Source organism: Pinus tabuliformis, chromosome 1_1, assembly GCF_031772625.1.
Source record: "Pinus tabuliformis cultivar Carrire ecotype Pingquan chromosome 1_1, CPIR1, whole genome shotgun sequence".
Classification (NCBI taxonomy): domain Eukaryota; kingdom Viridiplantae; phylum Streptophyta; class Pinopsida; order Pinales; family Pinaceae; genus Pinus; species Pinus tabuliformis.
The window spans coordinates 705,081,241-705,105,050 of NC_142297.1; the positions used below are offsets into that span (position 1 = coordinate 705,081,241).

At 35.5% G+C, this 23,810-nt stretch overlaps 1 protein-coding gene across 1 annotated transcript in view; it reads left to right on the top strand.

Moving 5' to 3' along the window:
• The first annotated feature begins 6,515 nt into the window (after nucleotides 1-6,515).
• LOC149215467 (pectin acetylesterase 8-like) overlaps nucleotides 6,516-23,810 on the top strand; it is a 38,853-nt gene continuing 21,558 nt past the window's right edge. Inside the window, exons 1-5 of the mRNA XM_089389726.1 lie at nucleotides 6,516-6,729; nucleotides 6,806-6,888; nucleotides 7,560-7,689; nucleotides 7,777-7,856; nucleotides 7,950-8,036. Coding sequence (XP_089245852.1) covers nucleotides 6,516-6,729; nucleotides 6,806-6,888; nucleotides 7,560-7,689; nucleotides 7,777-7,856; nucleotides 7,950-8,036 — 594 coding nt within the window. The remainder of the gene's footprint in view (nucleotides 6,730-6,805; nucleotides 6,889-7,559; nucleotides 7,690-7,776; nucleotides 7,857-7,949; nucleotides 8,037-23,810) is intronic.

Sequence of the window (23,810 nt, forward strand, 5' to 3'; positions counted from 1 at the left end):
AGCTTAGACATTCTTGATATGTTGTATCAAGGGGTATTGAGGCTTTGCGAGTGAAGCATTTCCTAGGGGGACATATGGATGACACTTTGTGTTGATGTTTGAGTCCCCGAAGTTAGCAAGTAAGCCTGATGGTACCTAGAGGAGCTAAAAGCTTGAGTTCACCTTAGTCCCACTTGGATAGATTGCCCTAGTTAGGAATCTAGTCCATGGCATTGCGGTGCTTAAAGTTCTTCATGCTTTATATAGTTTGAGATCTTCCATTATATACGTACATTATGAATACCTCCCTAGTTAAGAGGGAGTGTTCGAAAAAGTAACTATGTTCAATCTTCAATAATTTACTTGAGTCATTATGTAATGTATTTGTCAAAAGAATAAAGAAGATAATTTTTATTATTATTATGGTGACTTATTAAAGTATGGGTTTCATGCTTGGGTCACCATGTTTTAGGTTAAAGTCCCGATTGAGGACTTATAGGATTTATTCTGGGTCTATAGAATTATTGTACATTTAAAGAGACCCTTCTTGGGTTGTTGGATCATGTAAAAAGGTTAAGTATTGAGTCAAATATGAATTATGTAACCTCCACACCATGTCGGCCTAAGAGAAGATCAAGTTGGCATAAGGACCCGTTCGACCCCACAAGAAGCCTATAAAGGAAGGACTTTGAATTCATTTGAAGCATCACTTCTCATTCTCTCTCTACTGGGCAAGAGTGCGAAAGTTTGTTTGCTCGACAAAAGTGCAAAGTAGGAAGCTGCGAAAGTGTGTTGTAAGGAATCCAAAGTGAATGCGAGTTTAGGGGAGTCTAAGGAGTCAAGGAAAATTCAAATTTTGGTGGTGGTCTTTCTTTGTTTTGTGATCTGGGTTGGGAGAACAAAGTCTCCCAAGTTGGACTACTGTTGGAAGCTGTTAGCTGCTAGATAGTCAAATTTGTTGGAAAGAGATCAATCTTCTGGTGGTTGACCTGGTGTGGAGGGAAGGTTTGGTCAAGGTCTAGGGTGAGGAGTCTTAAAGAATACTATTGAAAGGAAGAATTACCTTGACTGGGTTTTGCTCTCGAGGGAGGTTTTTCTCCTCGCATGTGCCTACAAGATGATGGTGATCTTAGAAAGGAAGTTTAAGGTGATTAAAAGAAAAGGAATTTTTGATAACCGATCTCCCTAAGGTAAACTAATGAGTTGGGACTTAAATATAATATGAAAATAGAGAAAGATGAAGACACAACAACTGAGAAGGAAGTACAACAGAAGGAAGATCTCATTGCAGAGTAGAAAGAACAGAGCCAATGTGGTTCTGTAGATGTTTTTAAACTTACTATTGATTTTTCAGTGTGCAGGTACATAGAATGATTTTGAAGAACAATTAAATTTTCTTAAAGCATGACTTGCAACACCATGTCTAGATGAAGTCCGCATAGAAGCTACATAAATGATCTTTGAATAAAGCTTCGATGATGAACAAATTAATGAATTTTTATATTATTTTATTATAATCTTATGTTGTAGCGGATTGATGATGAAAAGAACACTACAGAAGATAATATGTGATTGCAGCCAACATACAAGTCGTCTTTTTGAAAAATTCCACGACGTGGAAGAATGAAAGCCCGAAATGAAAAAACTAAGGTTTGAAAGATACAACAAGAAGAAAAAGCTGAAACAATTTAAAAGCTATAAAATCTGGAAAAAATAAGAAGAAAAATTAAAGTCAATTTTTGTCCAAAACAAACACATTCTTATTATCACAAAATTCATCTTTTGTATGTTTTTTTTTTTAAATGCGAGAAGGCATAACAGAAAACATCCCCACAACTTCACTTTCTAAATAATTCAAATAAAAATAAACTTTAAAAGTATTGAAACCATAACAACCTAAAACACGTGTATTATCCCAAAAGTCGTATTATGTCTGATTACCTAAGTGAAAACTCACGACTTCATTGGGACTCATACAAAAATACTAGCAAATTTCAAAATGCATTAAAATTTATGTGAGAAGGCATGACAGGAAGGTTTGCCCACTTCATTGGTATTCATAGAAAAATATAAAAAATTTCATAATACATGATAAATAATGAAGATTTAAACGATATTAAAGTAAGAAAACGCTAAGAACAACGCATTGCGAATTTTTTTATTTTTTTTCTGCTTTGTATTTTATGAAAGCATGTTATGCACGATATGATGCTGTATCTTATATTTATCCATAACAAACACGAGATTAATGCAGTTCTACATCATGGCATCAAAGTGGTACGTGAGAATCTAATATTAATTAAATTTCTAATTGTTTTGGTGTTTAAGAAATCAGCGGTAGGTGATTTGTTTTCTTATATCTATTCAGCACGATGTGATGTGTTGTCTTATATTTATTCAGTAGCGTGTAATGCGGTATTATTATTAATAAAAAATACTTTGTTTGGTCAATTATTGTTTCATTATTATGTTGCTATTGAGGGGTGGCAATTTAACGGGTAAAAGAAAATCTATATTATAAATTGGATGTGTAGATATTTAAATTAAGTGTTGCAAATTTTAATGGTTAGTTAGTTCAATTGAGTCGATGGATAAAGTACTTAGTGACTTCACATAAATTGTTTTCCCTCACCTTTACCATACGCCATCTTGTCATTTCTTTTTATTAGTCTCCATTCTTATATTTTAGACCTCCACTATTCTATATCATCATTGGATTAAGTGTTTCAGGAAAAAGAAAAAGACAGAATCAGCGAAAAGGAAGGTATAATAGTGGTTGAGAGAACAACTCACTCTCTGTTGAAAGTTGTTAGTATACCATTTATCCAGTTGTGAGCCATTGGTTCATAATGAATAGAGGTAGCCAGAGTTAGTTCTTTACAATTAACCAAGCGAAAATAGTTTTGACATTATTTTCTGAGAATCTTTTTCTTTATAGGTTTGGCATGACGCTTGAGTCGAATCTGCATAGCATTGCCAAAGAGGGATAAAGTTTGAAAGAAACAAGATCCCATCTATTAATGGTGGTTCAATAAATATATATTTTTATGTACAATTAAAAAATGACTAAATAAGTCTCCTCTCCTCACCCTAGCTAAGCATTTTTTCTAGCTATGACAATGAATTGTCCATGAAGATGACCTATTATCTTCAATGACTTTTTCTATTTTAGGCTTTGTCAATCAACTGCAGCTAAAAAAACAAGGAAAATATTTTTAATGACAAATCTTTTTTTTGTTAATAACAAAACAATAAATGAGAGAAATAAATTTAAAAATAAATAAAGAGTAAAAATAAAATTTACCACAATACACGAGATTCACATGGAAAACCTAGCAATGTGAAAATCCATGAGCTAGCAATGGGAAAAACCACAAGATAAGGATTAGAGCTTTATTTAATATACAAATGAAAATACATACATCCACTCACTTATGGCGTACACACACTCATTTTACCTTAGTTGATTCCTAATCTATAAATAAGTTTTGTTACAATACCATGAACTAATACCATGGGCCAATACCTTGGATTATCAACACCATGTGCTCAAAATAATGGTAATTCATTTTACTTTTTCTATAGCATTCTAGAAGCATGAAGAAGTTAAAATATTATATACTTCAATTGGATTTAATTTGGCCTCATATTTAACAATTTCCCACTTGACATGAAACAAAACCTTGATTGGATATTTTTACTATTGTTTCTATTTCCTTGCTACTAATCCTTTCTCAAGATGCCTTTCATCACATTTACATTACCTAGCCATGGTTTTGCAAAACTGCTCCTTATCCCCTAGTAAAATATTTGTTAACATATAACCTAGATTATCTTTAGTGTGTATTTTCTTAAAATATAGCATACCATTATCTAGGACTTCACAAATCCAATGTCATCTCACACAATATTATTTTCTTAAAATGTTATGATGGTTTTTTTTGCTAAATGAATAGGTTACGCTCACTACAACACATATTTTTCTTGTTTTATTCTCAATTCTCTTGAGAGTTTTTGCATCTACAACATCTCTTTACATACTTCCATGTCAACATCAACTATATATTTTGTCTCTGTTGTGGAGAGGGCTACTACTTTCTACTATTTTGACACTTTAAACACTATGATATGTGCAAATTTATGTAAATATCCAATGGTAATGTTTATGGTGTCCACGTCACCAACCATATTTGTATCTATACAACCTTCAAGCATAGCATTATTGTTGTTACCAATACATAACAAATAATGGCTAGTACCCTTATAATATCTTAAAATCCACTTTGCTCTTCCTAATTTTGGTTGTCTAGATTTGCAAGGAATCTACTTACTAACTAATCTCATTGCATGAACAATATCTATGGGCACATACCATGGCATACATCAAACCACCAATTGTTAAAGCATAAGGAATTCTACTCATTTCCTCTTTCTTCTTCTCACCACAAGTGCCCAAATCATCACTACGTCTCAAGTGGGATGGTTATTTGGCATCCTTCATGTTAAACCTATTTAATACTTTCTTAATATATTTTTCTTGTGATAGCCACAAAATTTTCTTCTTTATGTCACACATGATACTCATGCCCAATATTACTTGTGTTGGACCCAAATCCTTCATTGCAAATTGACTTCCCAAATCCTTCTTCAACCTATTGATCATGTTTTTATAATGCCCAACAATTAGCATGTCATCCACATATAAAAATAGTATAATATAATTTTCTTGGTCATACCTCCTAATGTAGATATAGTTATTAGCCCCTAGTCTTTTAAAACCATGCTCCAACATAAATGTATCAAATTCCTTGTACCAATGGTGAGGTTTCTATTTCAACCCATGGAGGTTATTCTTCAAATTTCAAACTAGGTTTTCTTTACCTTTTAATTTGAATCCTTTCATTTGCTTCATATGAATCTCTTCCTTCAGTTCTCCATGAAGAAAGGTTGTCTTTACATCTAATTGTTGACATTCGAAATATATAACAACACAAAGACCAAGAATAACTCGATGACAACTTAGCGACAGGTAAAAAATTTCAATAACACCAATACCTTCTTTTGGGAAAATCCCTTCACTGCCAACCTTTCTTTTTATCTTTCCTTCTTTCTTTCACCCTCATGTTTAATCATATATACCCATTCGTTTTGTACAAAATTTCTTTTTTTTGAAACATTACTAACTCCAATATGAGTTCATTTCTTCCTCCATTGATTTCTTCCACTCTTTTCTAGTGTCCATATTACAAGCTTCCTAAAAAAATCAAGCCTATTGTTAGAAATATATGAACATTCTTCTTCTACTAAAACAGTGAGTTAAACATCACTTTCTGAAGTCATGACAGTGGTCTTCATATTGCTTAACAAACCTAGGCTACACCAATAGCAAGAAGAACATTTGTTACTATTGTTAACAATAAAACAACAAAGTACATAAATAAACTTAAATATAAATAAGAAGTAAATATAAAATTTGCCACCATGAAATAGATTTACACAAAAGGAAATAAAATTAAAAATAAATAAAAAGTAAAAATAAAGTAAATGACAATACACCATATTTAATCAACAGATGAAAATACATGCATCCACTCACTTTTAGCACACTCGGGCCAACTTTTTTTTATAAATGATTCCCAACTTGTAAATAAACTTTATTACAATTTACAATGACTAGAATAATATAATGAGCTAATACCATGAATTATCAACACCATATACCCAAAATAGTAATAACTCATTTGACTCCTTCAAAAATATGAAACATGAAAAAAAAACACGGAAAAAACAAAATATTATATATTTTAATTTAATTTAATCTTAAATTTAGATTTAAAACTTGTACTTATCAATCTAGATTTCCTAAACACCGATTTTAAACCCTATTTAGTAAACTATTTATGCTCCATTTTTGTTTATCAACCTACATTTCTCGTACACAAATTTTGAAGTATATTTAATTCACTCCTTATGTTCCATTTCCATCCGAGTTTCTTAATATTGCAAAATTTGGATTTGAAATTTTTTTAACATCTAAGATATAAAAAATCATGACAAATACCAGCAAAACGAAATCAACATCTTTCATTTAATCAGAAGCATCACTGAATATGAGATGTTCTTGGTGGGAAAAAAAAATTTAACGCTCATGTAAATGATGTACATGAAAACAAATAACCTTCATGGGCCCAACTCGACAGCTGGAACAAATTTAAAATTTCAAACGTGTGGCAATATTATTATGGGAGAAGAATACGGTCATATAAAAAAAATCCAAGAGAGCGACTAAGTCGTGATTGAGAACCAATAACATATTCTTTAACGAGCATTGAGGAAAATATTTAAATTGTGCACATCCAAGCTGAAATGATACTATAATATGCTTGTCTTAAAATTTAAGCTATGAAGGTTCAATATTAAAAAATAAAAAACAACTAAACTCGTGTTGGTTTAAGGTTTTAAGAAGCATTGACTGAACGTTCCCACAGTGCGATATGATCATATTTGGCTTACTGTAACATAATTCGCTATCCAAGATGGTTAGCAGACGGCCTACAAATGACGGATCTATCAAATATGCAATATTTTTCCTTGCAGTATTTGTCATGGCAATGGCACCAAGAATGGATGCAGACAAGCTCCATAGTGGGGAATTTGTGACAACAGAGAAGTTGTCAGTTTCTGTTTCGTCCAATTTGACGCTCTATGTAAACATCACTGTGTTGAAGAATGCTGTATCCAAAGGAGCTGGTAAGTGTATTTGTTTGTGTGTCAAAATTTTAAGTTGCTTTCTGAAAAGAACTAATACGGGCAATGCTTATTGCAGTTTGCTTGGATGGAAGTCCCCCAGCTTACCATTTAGACCGAGGATATGGATCTGGAGCAAACAATTGGCTTGTTTTCATGGAGGTAAGCTCTGTTTTTTTAATATCTATTTATTCATGCAGGTTGTTATTGTCAATTTAATATTGATACGCTTTGTTGTTCAAGCCACTGTGTTGGTCAAGCCATTATAGGTAGTGTAGTGGGGATAGTTTGTTGTCTTTTTTTTACTATGATTAGACTTTCATACTATAACATGTTTGTCTGTAATTTAATACTATAACATATTTGTGTAGTTTGTTATTTTTGATTGGAATTTCATGTTAAAACATGTTTGTCTCTGTTAGTCAATTTAATGTAGATCGTGTAGTGGGGATGGTTTGTTGTCTTTCTCCTCATTATAATTGGAATTTCATACTATAACAACATGTTATATCTGTAATTTAATACTGTAACATATTTGTAATTTGTTATCTTCCTCGTCACTATAATTGGAATTTCATGCTATAACATCTTTGTCTGTAATTTGATGCTATGACATATTTGTCTGTAATTTGATTAGTGACGCAATTATATACCTTAACTCCTCATTTACAACCCATCTGTCTTATTGGAACTGAAGTCTCATTTAGTGCAATTTATTATCCAGGGTTTGTCTGTAATTTGATTAGTCACGCAATTATATACCTTAACTCCTCATTTACAACCCATCTGTCTTATTGGAACTGAAGTCTCATTTAGTGCAATTTATTAAACAGGGTGGAGGAAGGTGTATCGACATACCATCCTGCTCGAAGCGCGCTCGCACTGCATTGGGTTCATCTCTGTACATGGGGAAATCAATAGCATTTACAGGCATTTTAAGTGATGTTCAATCACAAAATCCGGGTATTTCAATTTTAGATTCTAAAGCAATGTGATGATAAATTGGCTTTTCCAAGGATTTACTGAAACTAGAGAAAACTGTTTGAACAGATTTTTATAGTTGGAACCGCGCTATGGTTAGATACTGTGATGGGTCTTCATTCACCGGAGATGTGGAAGTACTAGAGCCGGTATGTTAATTTCAATACATAGGTGAATAGGAATTTTAATTCTCATAATCCTATACCAATGGAAACTTCGGTATCTAATGAACAGTATTTCAGGGTATCAAACTTTATTCGAGAGGACAAAGGATATGGGAAGCTGTCATGGAAGATCTTTTGTCTCAGGGAATGGATAAAGCAGAACATGTACGTTTTCCAAATTCATTATTTGTTGAAGTAAAATGCCCTGCCATTTTGGATATCTGACTTACCATGTAAAGTATATAGGTAAATTGGTTAAGATGCGTAATTCGAATAAAATATTTAATATTTAAAAAAAAATTATAAAAGTTTGCTTTGTTTCTTTGTTTGTTAAAAAAAATATAAATTATTTAATTAAAGTATTTTAATTTATTAAATTAATTTAGTATTTTATTTTATTTAGTATTTATTGTTTTGTTAATTAAATTTATGATTTTTTTACCTGAAGAGTGGGAGAAGAGATAAACTTATTTATCTATTTGATCGGGCGTCCCTATATGTACATATATATAGGTACATGTATATAATCATGTATCCATATTTATTGGGATAGAATAAGTTTATATAGATGAAGATTCAGATAGAATAGATAGATGGATATGGAGACATGAATTTTGGCATCTTTTCTGAGCTATATTTGAACTGGTAGCATAAGGATTTTCAGTCTTATTCTCTACCAAATGAGTTATCCTAGCTCTTATTTGAACGGGTGGCATAAGGATTTTTAGTCCTATCCTATATCAAATGAGTTATCCTTCCTCTTCTCTGTGGATCATCTTGGTACATGTTTTTAACTTGTGTTAACTAAAAATATGGAAAAAATGGATTTTCTCTAGTTTTCAAAATGATTTTTATCATTTTTTATCTCGAAGTAATTAATATGAGAAAAAATGGACTGCAATAATTTCCAAATGATCTAATATATGTAGATATATTAGAAAATGAATTAATAATATGATCAAATGGTTAACTAATCAACTCCATTTGTCATTATATGGATCAAAAGATTCATATTCTAATTTCTTTTCTTCATAAAATAGTTAGGTAAAAGAATTGAAAAATGAGAATAGATTCAAAATGATGGCATTAGAGAAAATAAATCAGTCCCTTTAGGAATGAACCTCCATAGGGATAAAGGGACTTAATCCTCATGGTTTACAAATCCAATGGATTTTCGGCTTATTGTAATTTTTATTGTTATTGACATGAACACCTAAAATTGCACTCTATCTTAATCCTCATTCAACCATTTATTTCAAAAACTAATTCAATTATCTATCTAGAGTAACTGAGTTTATAATTGTATTACTTAATGTGAAGTAATTTTTTTCTCAAATCTGGCATCTATCTTATGAATAAAATGTTTGGAACAACTGAAGTTTTGATCACTAGTTTCATCTGATATTATATAACCTTCCAACTTTTGAGGTGTAAATAGAGTGTTCTATAAATACATCATGGACCAAATGAGATTCATTACATAGAATTGTTTCCATTGAGTCTCTACACATGTCTCCTTTCTACCTTAGGATAAGAAACATTGTCTCCATGAACTAGATTTGTCTCAACACTAACCATTAAAATTATCCTAGGATTCCTTGGATTGTAAGTTATCACTTGGAAGGTTTCCGCACCTAGGCTCAATTTGATCAAGAGTGTAGCATCCACCATTTCCACCATATACCATTCTTATACCATTCTCAAAGAATGATATCATACCTTGATCTAATCATATTATGTAATATCTATTAAAGTTATTCATTAGATAATTTTTCACTATTGGGTGGGATAAATACAACCCCCCCACCCCACCCCCACCTTACTCCCCTTCTATCGTCATCATTATATCTACCCTAATCGAATATGAAGGGGAATAATGATCTTATTTCTCCATTTGAAAAGAAATGTTTTTATCCTCCCCTAGTTTATTTGGAATACTGAGTAGAATGGTCCATATCAATTGACCCTTACTTCCCTTTTGTTTCCCTTGAAGGAATCTACATTCACGAAACGTTCCCTTGTAATTGTAATCTAGATTATGTCATTAAATCTGATTTTCACTATGATCATTCAGATACCAAAATAATATATGGATCTCACACCAATGAATGAGGATTTATATTCCATCTAGCCTACTTAGCTTAGAGGTTAGAGCATCATAGTCGTAATGAATGGGGAATATTTTTATGATTAGTTGTCATGTTTTTCATGCCATGATCGCTTACTCCCAACTACAAATGGAATGACTGAAATGATTGGGGCTATTAAGATCTATAACAAATTATGGAGAAAGATCTTAGTTATCCATATAAAAGATTCCAATATTACTCATAAGGGTTATGCTATTCTTTCTTCTTTTCAACTTGTTTTTTTAATTGAATAAGGAGTTTCTATGTCTCGTTATTGGGGACCTCATTTCAAAATAGTATGTCATTTGAAAATTTTACCAGGGCTCACTAGTAAAAGACCCAAAAAAAATTGATTCTATGAACCAATATTATTCCAAGAAAATCTCTAAATATTGTATCCAACCAGAAGAAAAATAGAATTATGTTCTCATTATGTACTAACAGAGTGACAATTACTTAAATTTGTTTGCATTGATAGAAGAGTCATTAAAGGATCAATGGGCCATGTTTGGTTACAATTACTTGAAATGCATTTGAATAATATTCTTTTTTGATTGACTATTTCTCCCACCATTCGTGGAGCTAGACAATTAGTTAATCATGGACATATCTGAGTCAATGACCATATGGCAGATATACCAAGTTACCCTTCAAAATCTCAAGATGTGATTACTATAAGAGATCAATAAAGATTGAGAGAAAGTATTAAGAAGAATATATATATATATATATATATATATATATATATATATACATACATGTTTTAGAGGGGACAAATTTCTAAATCATTTGGCTCTTCATTATTTACAATATAAAGAATTCATCAATCAAATAATAGCCTTAGTAGATGGATCAGTTTGGAGATTAAATAATTGTTGATCATAGAGTGTTATTCCCATCCAGCTTGAATTAATAATGAATGAAAAGGAGGTGTTGGTTGCCGGGCATCTGGAAATTGTTTTCTTCTCCCTTCTTTTTCCCCTCCAAAAAGAGGAAATTTTACAATCCTTTTGTTCATTACTTGTTATTTGTGATACTTTTCTTTTATTTCTTCTTAAAATAGTCTTTACCCTTCTCATACTACAAACCAATGTTCATTCTATTTTATCTAGGAAAAATAGAGGGAGATTGATTCCAAAATTAGGAACTTGTCATATTGGGATTAAATAGATTGGAAAAATGATGGATGAGAAAAATACGGTAGTGTGGAGATATAGAAACAGAGGTATTTGAACGCATAGTAAGATGAATCCTACATAGAAATTCCAATGTTATGTCTTGAACTACTCGACCATCTTTCTTATGATATCTCTTAGTTCTAATTAACAAAATTATTGAATACGAACTTCCTAACAAATTCTTTTTGTTTGGGTACGAACAATTCAATATTTTAGAAACAAATAGATATTAAATAAGGTAATGATTCAATACCCCTAGGAAGGACAAAATGACATTTTATCCAACTTCCTTTGATTTTAGGAAATCCTCAATAATCCATGTTAATTAGATGTATTCAAATCTCCTAATCGGTAATTTAAGCTAGATTAACTAATCCATTCCATATTATGATCACATATGGATATGTAGTGATCATCTTATCAATTATATAAGAACTAATTATCTGGCAATGATCTTGTGTGATGATAACTATACTTTTCCTAATATTCCTTTATCTATATGGATAAAGCACATAATTGTTGGGTGGGAATTTCATTCTCATTATGCAATACTAGATTGTTTAACTCTTTATTTGTCTCAATCGTGATCAAAATGGACTTCTTGAGTTTACCAAATCTAGTATACTTTCAATATGAATCGTTTTTCCATTATTAATCATATTTATAATGAAAAAATATTCAAAATATTCCTTATCTATTCCCATTTTAAAAAGAATCACTTGAAATTGATAGAATGAGAACATAGTATATGACTGTAAGGAAATCCATTTTATGGTATTGTGCACCAAAAAAAAAATCCTTCATGGAACCATCTTCATAAGGGAATGAATGGAATTATCAAATATGTAATTTACTATGCTTAGGTCTTAGAGAAATGACAATTTTATTGATAATACCTTCACAATTTTAGTAGAAATCTCATTGCGAATAATCCCAATGGTTATGAGGGAGAAAGAAGCATTTACCTATTACATAGATGGTGTGGTTTGATATTTCTTTCCTATATTTTTTTTTGGAAAGAAAATGTAATTAGGAATACAAATTAGGGAAAATAGAACTTACTCTCAGTGAAGGTGAGTTCTAGAGATAAAAAAATTCCATCAAGCATGTAACCCAGGTCAATGCACCCTTAAATGGTCTCATCTCAAGAGGGTTTTAGTACCGAGCAAAGGTTATACCTATGCGATAGGTTTTTCTTGTGTGGTTGAACCTATTTGGTAGGAATGCATGAGGGGAGAAAGCACTACCTATGCAAACCAACAACACAAAAGCTTCATTATATCCCATATGCATTACCCTTTTTTGAAGAGTACTGAGAATGGTTGGGACAAGCAACATCCATCTCATGTGTACTTTGACTATCCCTATCAAGAAAACATTAAAAATTTATAAAGTGATAAGTCATTGGAAAAAACAACGTGTTGTTGAGTCACCAAATTTCCACGTTCTTCACCAATTTAAATACCCATTTTTAGTCATTTTATCACAATTATTTGTTTATATTTTAGCCATCTTGTTGTGTTTCTTCATGAATGTTCCACAATAAGATTAGGAATGTTAGAGTATTTAATTATCCTTATTTTCTCTTAGTCTTTATGAATTATAAAGAACTATTTTTTGTTTTACTAATGATGGTCCACCTAGTGTTGTTCCTAGCCTCCATGGTTGGAAAATATATGTAGATCCAAGAGAACTTATAGAACAAGGGTTTTGTTCATAAGGATGTTTTTTGAAGCTTATAGTAGCTTCAAAATATTTTTTTCATAGCCTTGGTGCCTTATCATGTGGAAGATGACTTATTTCCTCTTCAAGTGCTTTCTTGCTAGAGTAGGTCTTTGGTGTCTTCTTTCCTAAATCTAACTAAGGAAAAATACAATAATTACAATGAGTTAATTATTGTGGAATATTAAGTAATTTCTAAGGTTAAATAATTTAATTATTTAAGTAATAATAAATATCAAACATTGATCTCCAAGATCTTATAGAAGGGAGATTAGGTTTAGAGATTTTGGCTTAATGAAGAGTATAAATAGAATCTTAAGGAAGATGACCTAGGTGGATATTGGTGGCCACCTGCCTATTCCACTTGGACACCCACCATTGTCTCTTTCAATTTTTCATTTTCCTTAATTGTAGCACAATTTACTATTTTTGGCATTTCTTTCGGGTCGTGAACTTTTGAAGCTGTTTTAAGGCCATAAATGATGTTTTTTGGGAGAACAAGAAAACATGAGCCTTTTTTTAATGTTTGAATTTGAAATTTGTTGTACTCAGAGACATATTTCTAACGAGGTATTGTGTGTGCATCTCTTCTTAGAGATAAGCTACCATAACCGATCTAATTTATTTCCTTTTTGTTTGTAAGAATATTTCAATATTTGGTATTAAGTAAAGGAAGTGTTATTTTTGTTGCATCTTTGTATTTATGGTTATATCTATAATTTGTTGTGTTTCTATTTAAGTTTGGATCAGTGGAATGAGAGTGGTCTGCTCTTTCTCTATTTTTCTTTGCATGTCCCCAACGAGGTTGGGATATAAGGAATTAGGGATCGAATTGGTCGAAGCTTTGTAAGACCAGCCTCACAAATCCTGATGGCCTCCAATGGCAGAAGAGAAGAAAGACGAGGGGGTAGGTGATCCTTTCAAAATCTTAGTCGAAGAAGCCCTCAAGCGACAGAGGAACGTGATGATGGACAAATTTTCCCGAGTCCTTCAGCGGTTGCCCAAAGGTGACACATATCCTTCTAGTAGCCACTTTGGAAGCACCACACCCTTTAAGGTACAAGTTAACTTTGACATCCCCATATTTGAAGGTCAGATGGATCTGAACGTTGTAAATATATAGTTAAATATGCTAGAAGGATATTTCTTGGCTCATGATTTTTCCAGCTGGGAAAAGATTACTTTTGTACTTCTCAAAGACACCCCCCATGTCAAGGACTGGTGGCAAACCTACTGTGAGAATAAGGATGACAGTACACCCTCACTATTTTCAGAAACACCCACTTCGAATTCTTTCTGATATGCCCTCAAGGAGTAGTACTACCCTGTCAGCAGCTACAAGGATAAATACATAAAGTGGACAATGTTGCGGTAAGGAAGGGACTAAGATGTGTTGGAGTTTACCAATGTTTTTCATACCCTTCGGAAAAAGTTGGGTATCAAGGATTCTGAGTGACATTTGTTACTCAAGTACCATGGTTGCCTACAAAAGTAAATTCACGACAAGCTGGAGTTCTTGGACATCTCCTCCCTCAACATGATATACCGATATGTTGTAAACATTGAGGATAAGTTTAAATAGAAGAAACGAGACTTCAGATCTATGAATCTGAAGCAAGGGAAAGATGCCCCCAAGTTAGAGTAAAGGACAAAGCCTAGGTGGGGTGATCTAGAAGAACCTGTCGAAGCAACAAGAAAATAAAAACAATACGAAGACAAAGAAGGACACAGGAAAATTGTGTGAGTTCCATAAGAGCTCCACTCAGAACAAAATTGAGTGTTAGGCTATGCAGTCACTAGTGTCCGAGCTGAAGTCTTCTGAATCAGATGCATGCTCTGACTTTGAGTTAGAACCTAACAAAGGAAATGATAAAGGGAAGAATACCATTGACGCTTAGACCAAAGCCACCATGGCCACCACCAAGATCTAGAAGAATGAGCCTGAAGATCCAGATGAGGTGGAACAACTCTTCCACTCACAGATATGGGTGAAGGGTTCTCCATTGTAGTTCATTGTCGACAGTGGGAACCAAAATAGCCTCATTTTAGTAGAGGTCATGAAGTGGATGGGACTACAGACTATAGAACATCTGTATCCATACAACCTTGGGTGGCTTCACCAAGGATGGAATCTCCGCATTAGCTAGTAGCGTTTCCTTCCCTACAAAATGAAGCCCTTCATGGATGAGGTATTGTGTGATGTTTCTCCTCTTGAATTTTGTGATGTATTATTATGAAAACCATACTTGTGGAAGTGATATGTTGTAAATGAGTCTAAACCCCACTCTGAGATTATTACTTTGGCCACTGAGTTGTACAGGAGACCACAGGCAACCCCGCTTACTACCATCTCTTTGATCTCTACAAAGAAATGCAATAAGATCATTTCACAGACTAGGAAATTTGTTTTCCTTACGATTTGACCTTAGGGCAAGAAGAAGATTGTGGGTGTGGCTTCCAGATAGGGATCCTCTGCACAACAATAGAAAATGGAGAAGGTTGTGGAGGATTACAGCGATGTTTTCACCTCACCTATGGGGGTACCTTTTCACTGTTAGGTCAAGCAGTCCATCAATCTCGCTCCAGGTGCACTGCTACCCATTGGACATATCTATCAACACTCTGTTTTGGAGAACTATGAGATTAAGAGGCAGATTCAGGATATGTTGCAGAAATGGAACATCAGACCAAGCTCATTAGTGTGGGGGAGCCCGATTATATTGGTACAGAAGAAGGACGGGACCTAGAGACTGTGTATTAACTATCCAGTGCTGAATAAGATCACTGTCTGGAATAGGTACCCAATCCCATGGTTTGATGACATTCTAGACCAACTCATGGTGGAAAAATATTTCAACAAGATTGTCTTGAAGTCCAATTATCACCAGGTGCCTATCGAACCCTCTAATGTGTTGAAGACTGCATTCAAATTCAAGGAAGGGATTTGTGAATGGTTGTCCATGCCTTTCGGGTTGACGAATGCCCCCGCAACCTTCATGAGATTGATGGACGACATCTTGCGACCCTTCACCAATGCATGTGTGGTGATGTATTTATATGACATCTTGATCTTCATCCAAAGTTGGGAAGAGCACCTCAACCATATTTGACAGGCCCTCCAAACCTTGCAACAACACAAGTTGTGTGCCAATTTGGAGAAATGCAGTTTTGGCGTGACCCTGGTTGAAAATCTGGTGTACATTATTGATGAGCAAGGTGCACATGTGGACCCAGCCAAGATACAAGTCATTCAATATTGTCTAGCCCCAACCACTCTAACAGAGCTCCACATCTTTCTGGGTCTTTCTAATTTCTACCGCAGGTTCATGTTGGGGTTCTCTCATATCAGTTGGCCTTTAAGTCAAATCACCAAGGTTGGAGCCAAAGAAAAGTTTTTCTGGTCTAAAACCCAACATAAGGCATTTTATGAGTTGAAACTTCACCTCTGCTCTGCGCCAATGCTCACATTACCAGACCTACAACAACCATTTAAGATAGATGCCTCTGACTATGTTATTGGTGAAGTTATTACTCAACAGGGGCATCCGGTGCCTTACCACAGTGAGACACTTTCACACACGGTCTGAAAGTATCCCATATATGACAAAGAATGTATTCCATTGTGTAGGCCTGCCGTTAATGGAAGAATTACATTCTGGGGAAGGAAACAGTCATCCACACAGGCCACTGACCCTTACAATTCATACAGTCACAAGGGAAGTTACAGAATGATTGTCATCAGAAACGGTCCACATACTTGCAACAATTCGATTTGAACATTAAGTACAAGAAGGGCAACAGCAAAATGTTGTACACTACCTCAGCCGACAACTAGTCATGGCGCTGATCGCTGTGCTCGACTACTATGGGCACGAGACTCCAAGGTGGCCACATCTTTACAAGAGTGATCAAGAATTCGAAAACACATACCAGACACTCTTGGAAGGTAAGAAAATTCTATATTTTCACCATCAGGATGCATTGTTATGCCACCTAGGACACATCTATGTTCCTTCAAGCAAGCATGACAAGATGATTAGGGAGGTGCACTACAGTCGGGTCGCTAGACATTTCAGAGTAGAGAAAAAAGTGGCAGTACTACAGAAGTATTTTTATTGACCAAAGCTTCGTCAGGATTTTGGGAAGTAAATTAGATCCTACACTACTTGTGACATTTCCAAACCAACCGTCAAGAAGTAAGGCCTATATAATCCTTTGTCTACTCCTAGTCAACCTTGGGAATCCATCTCCATGGATTTATTTTGGGTCTTCCTTCTATTAAGCATGACAATGTTGTGTTTTTTTGGTCATCGATAGATTCTCTAAGATGGTGATTATGGTGACTTACAAGAAGAGTATCATAGTAGACGCCACTATTAGGCTCTTCTTTGAGTGAGTGTAGGTAAACTTTGGGATCCCACACTCTATTGTCTCATATCAAGACAAAAATTTCCGAAGTGCATTTTGGTCAAGTCGTTAATCAATGCTGGATACCAAAATTACTAAGTCAATGGTTTTCCACCCCCAAATTGATGCCTAAGCATAGGTCATCAACAGGATGATCGTACACATTCCACACATGTGTAATTCGAAGCATCCATGCACTTGGGATGAAAGCCTCACCTATGTCTAGCATGGCTACATTGGATGTCTCCATAGCACAATGGGCCATAGCCCGTTTTAGGTAGGGCTAGGATTTTAGCTATTATGTCACATTGATGTGGCCATACTATTTGCAGTTACTCAGGTAGATTCATCTCACATTCAATTCAGAGCTAACAAAGCTAACATCCTCATTGAGCATATTCAATGCATCTGCCAATAGTTCCATGATATATTGGAAAGATCCAATGTTAAGTACAAGCAACGCGATGTTGCACAAGAATGTAGGAATTAGGGAAAATTGGAAAAGTGTGGCAAATGAAGGGAAGGAATATTGGATTAGGGGTTGGAGCAAGTTGTATGATGGAGGAAGGCTAGGCAAGAAGGTATTATAGGTGTTCTACACACTATTTTCCAAAATTGATCGAACAAAGACTAGGAAAACCAGAGATCTAGCTATTTTGACCTAATCTAACCTAAAAACTAGAAACATGATGAACAGAAGTTTATAGAGAGGAAATCATGCAAGATAACTATGGAAGATAAGCAAGAACAGATCTAAACATGTAAGAACAACTGATATCAACTTTTCCAACTTAAAATCTAACACTAGCAATTGCATGGAAAGGCAAAAACAATGTTTCTGTGGTAGCAAGTATGCCTTGGTCTTAGCTCATGGTCCCAAGGAGGGAGAGATGAGATCAAGGACTTTTTGATGGCATTTTTATAGATCTTTTTTGTTACCAAACTGTAAAATCAACCTGAGGCATGAAAAGCTATCTCAATCATCAAAAACAACCTAAGTAATAAAGCAAGATTTTAACCTAAATAATAGAAATTATTCTATGAATGTAGCAAAGACACATAAAAGTACACAAAGGAGGTACGGGCACTTGGGTTGAGCCCAACCCCAAGAGCTACAGCCTCCTACGAAATATCAGAGCTGGTGCAAAGCTGGATTCATCTTTATTGATAAAAAAATAATAGCTACATCCCAAAAACTATCTACAAGAAAAACTCGAAAATGTGTTGAACTAAAGTGTGGAAATAGACTATCAAATGGCTAACCTACTAACTAAAATCTGACTACAATCTAACTAACATCTAACTAACTCCTAACTAACCAAACTAAGGCCCTAAGCCTTCTTATTTATACAAATTGAGGACCCCAACAGTCCTAAACTTTTAGGAACTCGGCTGCCAAAACATACAGTTAACAATAGTCCTTCTTAACTTGGTTGGCTGCCCCTTGTGCTCTGAGTTTTTGATGGATAATTCAAGGTAAGGGCTCATAAATGAAGGGTTACCTTCCTACAAATCCTCTCCCTTGTTCTTCCACGAATTTGGCTGCTAAGTGCTCATTAAACTTTTGATTTTGTCTCAAAATTGACCAAAAATCTGCATACAACACATATTAGTTTTTTTGGCATAATGAATAACCCAATTCACTCTATTAGCATAAATATAATAAAAAACATGCAATAAACTAATGATACTGGTGGATTAAGTCAAATTAGGAGGCTAAATGAGCCCATATAATTACCCATTTCTGGGGCTCATCATCATCCCCTACTAAAAGTGTTGCTCATCCTCTGAGCAACTAATCTATCTCTTCATCTTTGATGGCCCTGGTGGCCTCCCTATCATTCCAAGCTTCTGATGTGGTCTACTCATGTGTGTCATAAAATTTTGCCTTCTTGTCCATGTCCTTCCACTGCTCCTCCTGTTCTGCTTGTTTGAATTCTTGTGCTTTTCCTGGCCTTTAAATACAAGGAGGTCTGCCTTTTTCTTTTTCCTTTTTTTTGTCTTTTAGGTGTGCTTAATGCAACAAGCATAGCTACTACTTCCCTTGCAAACATTGCAGGGGATTTCTCTTTTTGTTGTTCTTTTCCTTCACTTCCTGTAGAAATCTCTATGCCCCTTGTTTCTGCTTGTGTCCCTGATATCTCAGTGTGTGTCTCTTCTTCCTTTTTTTCCCTCTTCTTTTGTCTTCTCTACCTCTGTTAGCCTTGCTTGCTTACACTCTATTTTGGTTTTCTTCTCATCTTGCTTAGTTTCTGCCTTCTCTGCTTTAGTCTTTTTCTTTTATGTTTTGGGTCTTCCTTCTCACCTTCTGTTTTGATTTCCTCCTCTCTTTCAAGTTCTTCTTTCTCCATTTTGGTCTTTTCCTCTTTTTCTATGTCCTCCTCATCTTCTCCTGCCATATTTCTAAAAATCTCCCTATCATGATGTGTAGTGACTACTAGAAATGTTCAGGTGAGGAGGGAGGAAACAAACTTTCAAAACTGGAAATAGAGAAATGGCTGAGGTTTGTCTTTCTGGAATCAGGAATTTCTCATGTTCTTCTTTTTCACAACATCAACTTGCAATTTTTTCTTCAAACTGTTTCCAACTTGAATTTTCTTCTCGATTTTGGAGAAAAATCAATACTTTTGACAGAACAGAGAATATTTATAACACAATGTTTTTTTTTCAGAGAATGGACAGTTTTGCAAATTTGGTTTTTTACAGGTTGGCTTCTATGGTTGCATCCCTTTTTAAGAAGTGAGAAAGAAAAAGGCAGATTTTGGATGCAGAGCAAAAAAACAGAGAGACTATGTAGAACTCAGAGAAGGAAAAAAAACACAGGCAGAATTTTAAGCTTCACTTTCCTTTCTTTCAACCCACTACTGTGTTTTTAATCCTCCACCTTATATAAATATATCATATGCATATCAGTTTCCTGAGCCTACCTCTTTTCAAGCTCGAATTTTGACAAAAATCTCAAATTTTTTGGCTGCAAAACTACTCTCTGCCCTTCCTGTAGAAAGCTTCCTGTGGACAGTGTTCTTGTAGAATGAAACTGTGCTTCCTGTAGAGCCCGATAGGCGAGAGATTTTCAAAAAAATAGGCAGAAATCTGGCAGAGGATGACTGGTTAGTTGCTCTGGAAGTGGTAGATGCGTACTCCAGTCGAGAACGTCATGAAGGCACAGTGAATAAATAGTGGTGAATGCGTTAACTAAGCTGTCTTTTAACCGCTGGTGTGATTCATGGTGAGGCGATGGGATGGCCAGATGTACGTTGGCCCCATGCAGACTGCAGTGTTGTTATGAAACTATATGCTACTTGCCCGTAATCACTTCCATCAATTACGTTGGAGTTTAAACAACCACCACTACCTATTTTTAGTTTTCTTCTAGGGATGGCTGAGCACACGTGCCGATTGCACCCACTGAGCATTGTTTGAACTGGATGAGGCGCTGTCTGAACTGGATGAGGGTGGCCAGTTAGCTAGCCACTGATCTTGTTTAATCACAACCATCTCACTTTCCATGCAGTTCTTAAATTACATTCATGCAACAGAGGGACGAGTTTAGTCACGTAGCTGGAAGTCATATGCATTTACTGTGAGGTGTTGTGGCCTTTCCTTTTGCTGCATGCCTTTGTTTTTGTGGATGCATGCTGGTTTGGTTGCTGATACATGGCTATTTTTCTTCTGCAGGTATCCTTTGGCTCGATGTAAGCTATAGGAGTCTGTTTCAATGTTTAGATTTGCACTCTCATGCTGCTGATGCTGGATTTTTGCAAGACAACGACTTGTTTTGTCCATAGCTCCCAAACGATAGACCAGATTGACCTGAAACTTTCTGAGCATGTTTCTATCATCATTATGCACCTCCCATAGCAAAATTGTGGTCAATGGATGCAAAAATTTCGAGAAAATCTGGAAATGGTTGAAGGTGATAGAGGTCAATTTCTCAGAAATCGTTCACTAGAATTGGTTGAAATTGCTTGCGCAGGTTACTATCACCCATATGCATCTCCTCATGAAACGGGTTTTGAAATGGATGCACGGATATGAAGAAAATGTAAAAATGGTTGAAGGTGATGGAGGCTGATTTCTTAGAAACCGTGCACTGGAATTGGCTAAAATTGCTCAGCCATGTTGCCATCATACCTATACAACTCCCCATAAAATAGTTGTTTAAATGGATGCACGATTTTCAAGTTAGGGAAAAAACAAATTTCTGCTCTATGTATTTTTGTATCAGAGCATTTTGTAGCTTTTGCACAGTAAGGAAAAAATGAGCTTGGGTTTTAATGCAGACTTGGGTCTCAGCTAATGAGGAATCTAGATGGAGGGTAATAGGTATGGTGAGTGAAAAACTACTGCTTGATTTGTCACTAAGGAGTTTTTGCTGGCAGTATGAAGAAAACAAGATTTCTGTGTGTGACTGTGCAGGAACATAAAAAAATGAGTGCAATGGAGGTGTACGGAGATGGAAAAAGGTGACATATGGCGATGGATGGAAGTAGGGATGTTTATACGCCTCATGAACAGATTCCCAACCTTCGAGACCTCTTCAAAGATCAATTTTGGCTTGTTCACAGGCTCTATAGGATCTTCTTGTAGAAGACACAAAACTTCCTGTAGAAGGTGAAATCTGAGTTCGAATGAGACCAAATCTTGGGAAAGGGTAGTGGTCATGGAGGAATGGATTGTGAGGGATGCTTGTAGCCTGGTGCTAACCTTTGTCTTTCTTTTGTGCGATCCTCCTAACCTACAATGTTCCTCCTGCACCCTGCAATTATTCAACAGAAATTAGGTTTATTTTTCTTTTTCTCTTTTCTTCTTTCTTTTTCTCCTTTTTTTGAAAACAACTAGGGTGCCTTATGGAGGTTTTCACCCGAATTGCCTGCCCTGGGTGCCTCCAGGGGAGGTTTTCACCCAGGGATCTTATTCTTTTTTTCTTTTCTCTTATTTCCAACCCATTGACCGCCTCATGGAGGTTTTCAATCAATGAGCCAATCTGAGGCACCTCTGAGGAGGTTTTCACCTTAGATTTTTATTTCCCTCTTATTTTCATTTTTTTCTCTTTTATTTTTTATTTTTTCCTACCCTACCCTACTTGAAAAACAAAATCATTTTCAAGTATAAGAATACTTCTAATGGAGCCATGTGCACATCGAGATTAGAGACAAAATGATGTGGAGGCTTGAAATGCATGCTTTGACAGGTATCCGGATTTCAGAGATCAAACATAGCTGAGGAAGAGAGTGCTGCTGCCACTTAGTGACCGTCTGGAACCATATCTCAATATAGCTCTGATATCGTTGGTCCTTTTGTTGATCTGGATCATTCTCCATATCGTCTTCTATCATGACCTTCACATCTTCCTCTTCTTGCTGATTTTTTTTTTGAATACATGGAGGATTTGATGGTAACCATGAGGGAGCTCTCTCGATCTATGATTCTGATGTCTTATCTTCATCAAGTGTAGCCCTTGGTTCTTTGACCTCCTCTTTTGAATCTTCTTTTGCTGGATGTGGTCCTTCAATGCTGCCAATATAATCTCTTTCTTACAATACTCTTCCTGAGCTATGGTGAATATCATTAAGCTCAAAGGAGTTGTTTGGAGATGTTTTGCCTCAGCATTGTAATTGGGTTGATCTACTCCAATGTGTGGGTTTGGAAATGGTGGTACAGGTAGTTGAGTGGGGGTGTATATTTGAGATGGATGTGGATGGAGTTGTGGTTGGGCAGGTGGTTTCCCACTATATACTTGCTGAGCCTTCCTGTTACTTGGGTTTGGATTCGATTGAGCAGGCATTTGGCGCCACCTTGGTGGAGTAGGAGGCGATGGTTGCAGTTGAGCAGGTGGTGGGGGAAAAGGAGCAGGAGTGTTGTATTGGGGCCTCCATCCCTCACGAGGTGCATTCCACTGAGGCTGTGGCTAAGCGTAGGGGTGAAATGGATGATTAGATGGTTGGGCATAATATGGAGATGTGAAGGACAAAGGAGGAGGTGTGGACCAGGAAAGATGAGCAGGGGGACCCCAAGAAGGCATGGAAGTGGCTTGATAGGGGTTGTAATAGGTCTGGGATGTCCCTTGCATTCCCTGCTGGTAAGGTATGGGTCCATGAAGCCTCCGTTGGTTCATATAATGGAGTGGTTCAGTGGCTCCTTTGGCCCTTTGATATGCAGCTTTAATTTCGGGCAAGGAGGGCCACTGATTCGTAGGATGGTCTTTTTCATAGACAAAACACACTTCTATAGAGTAAAATGGACATTTCTTCCTAGGATGCTTTCTAGTGTACTTAGGACAAAAGATGGCCAAAGCCTTCTCGGCTTCCTCTTGCTTCCTTTGGATCTGCAAGGTATCCATTTGCATGGCAACCATCTGCCTTATTTCGCTCTTGCAATCTTCCCACATGTTTCCAATTTCACCTTCAATGGATGAGTTGGAAGAAAAGGTATTGCTCCCAACATTTCTGTTCTTAGCCATTTGCTCAAGAGGAATGTTTTCTTCTTCTTCTCCCCTAGAG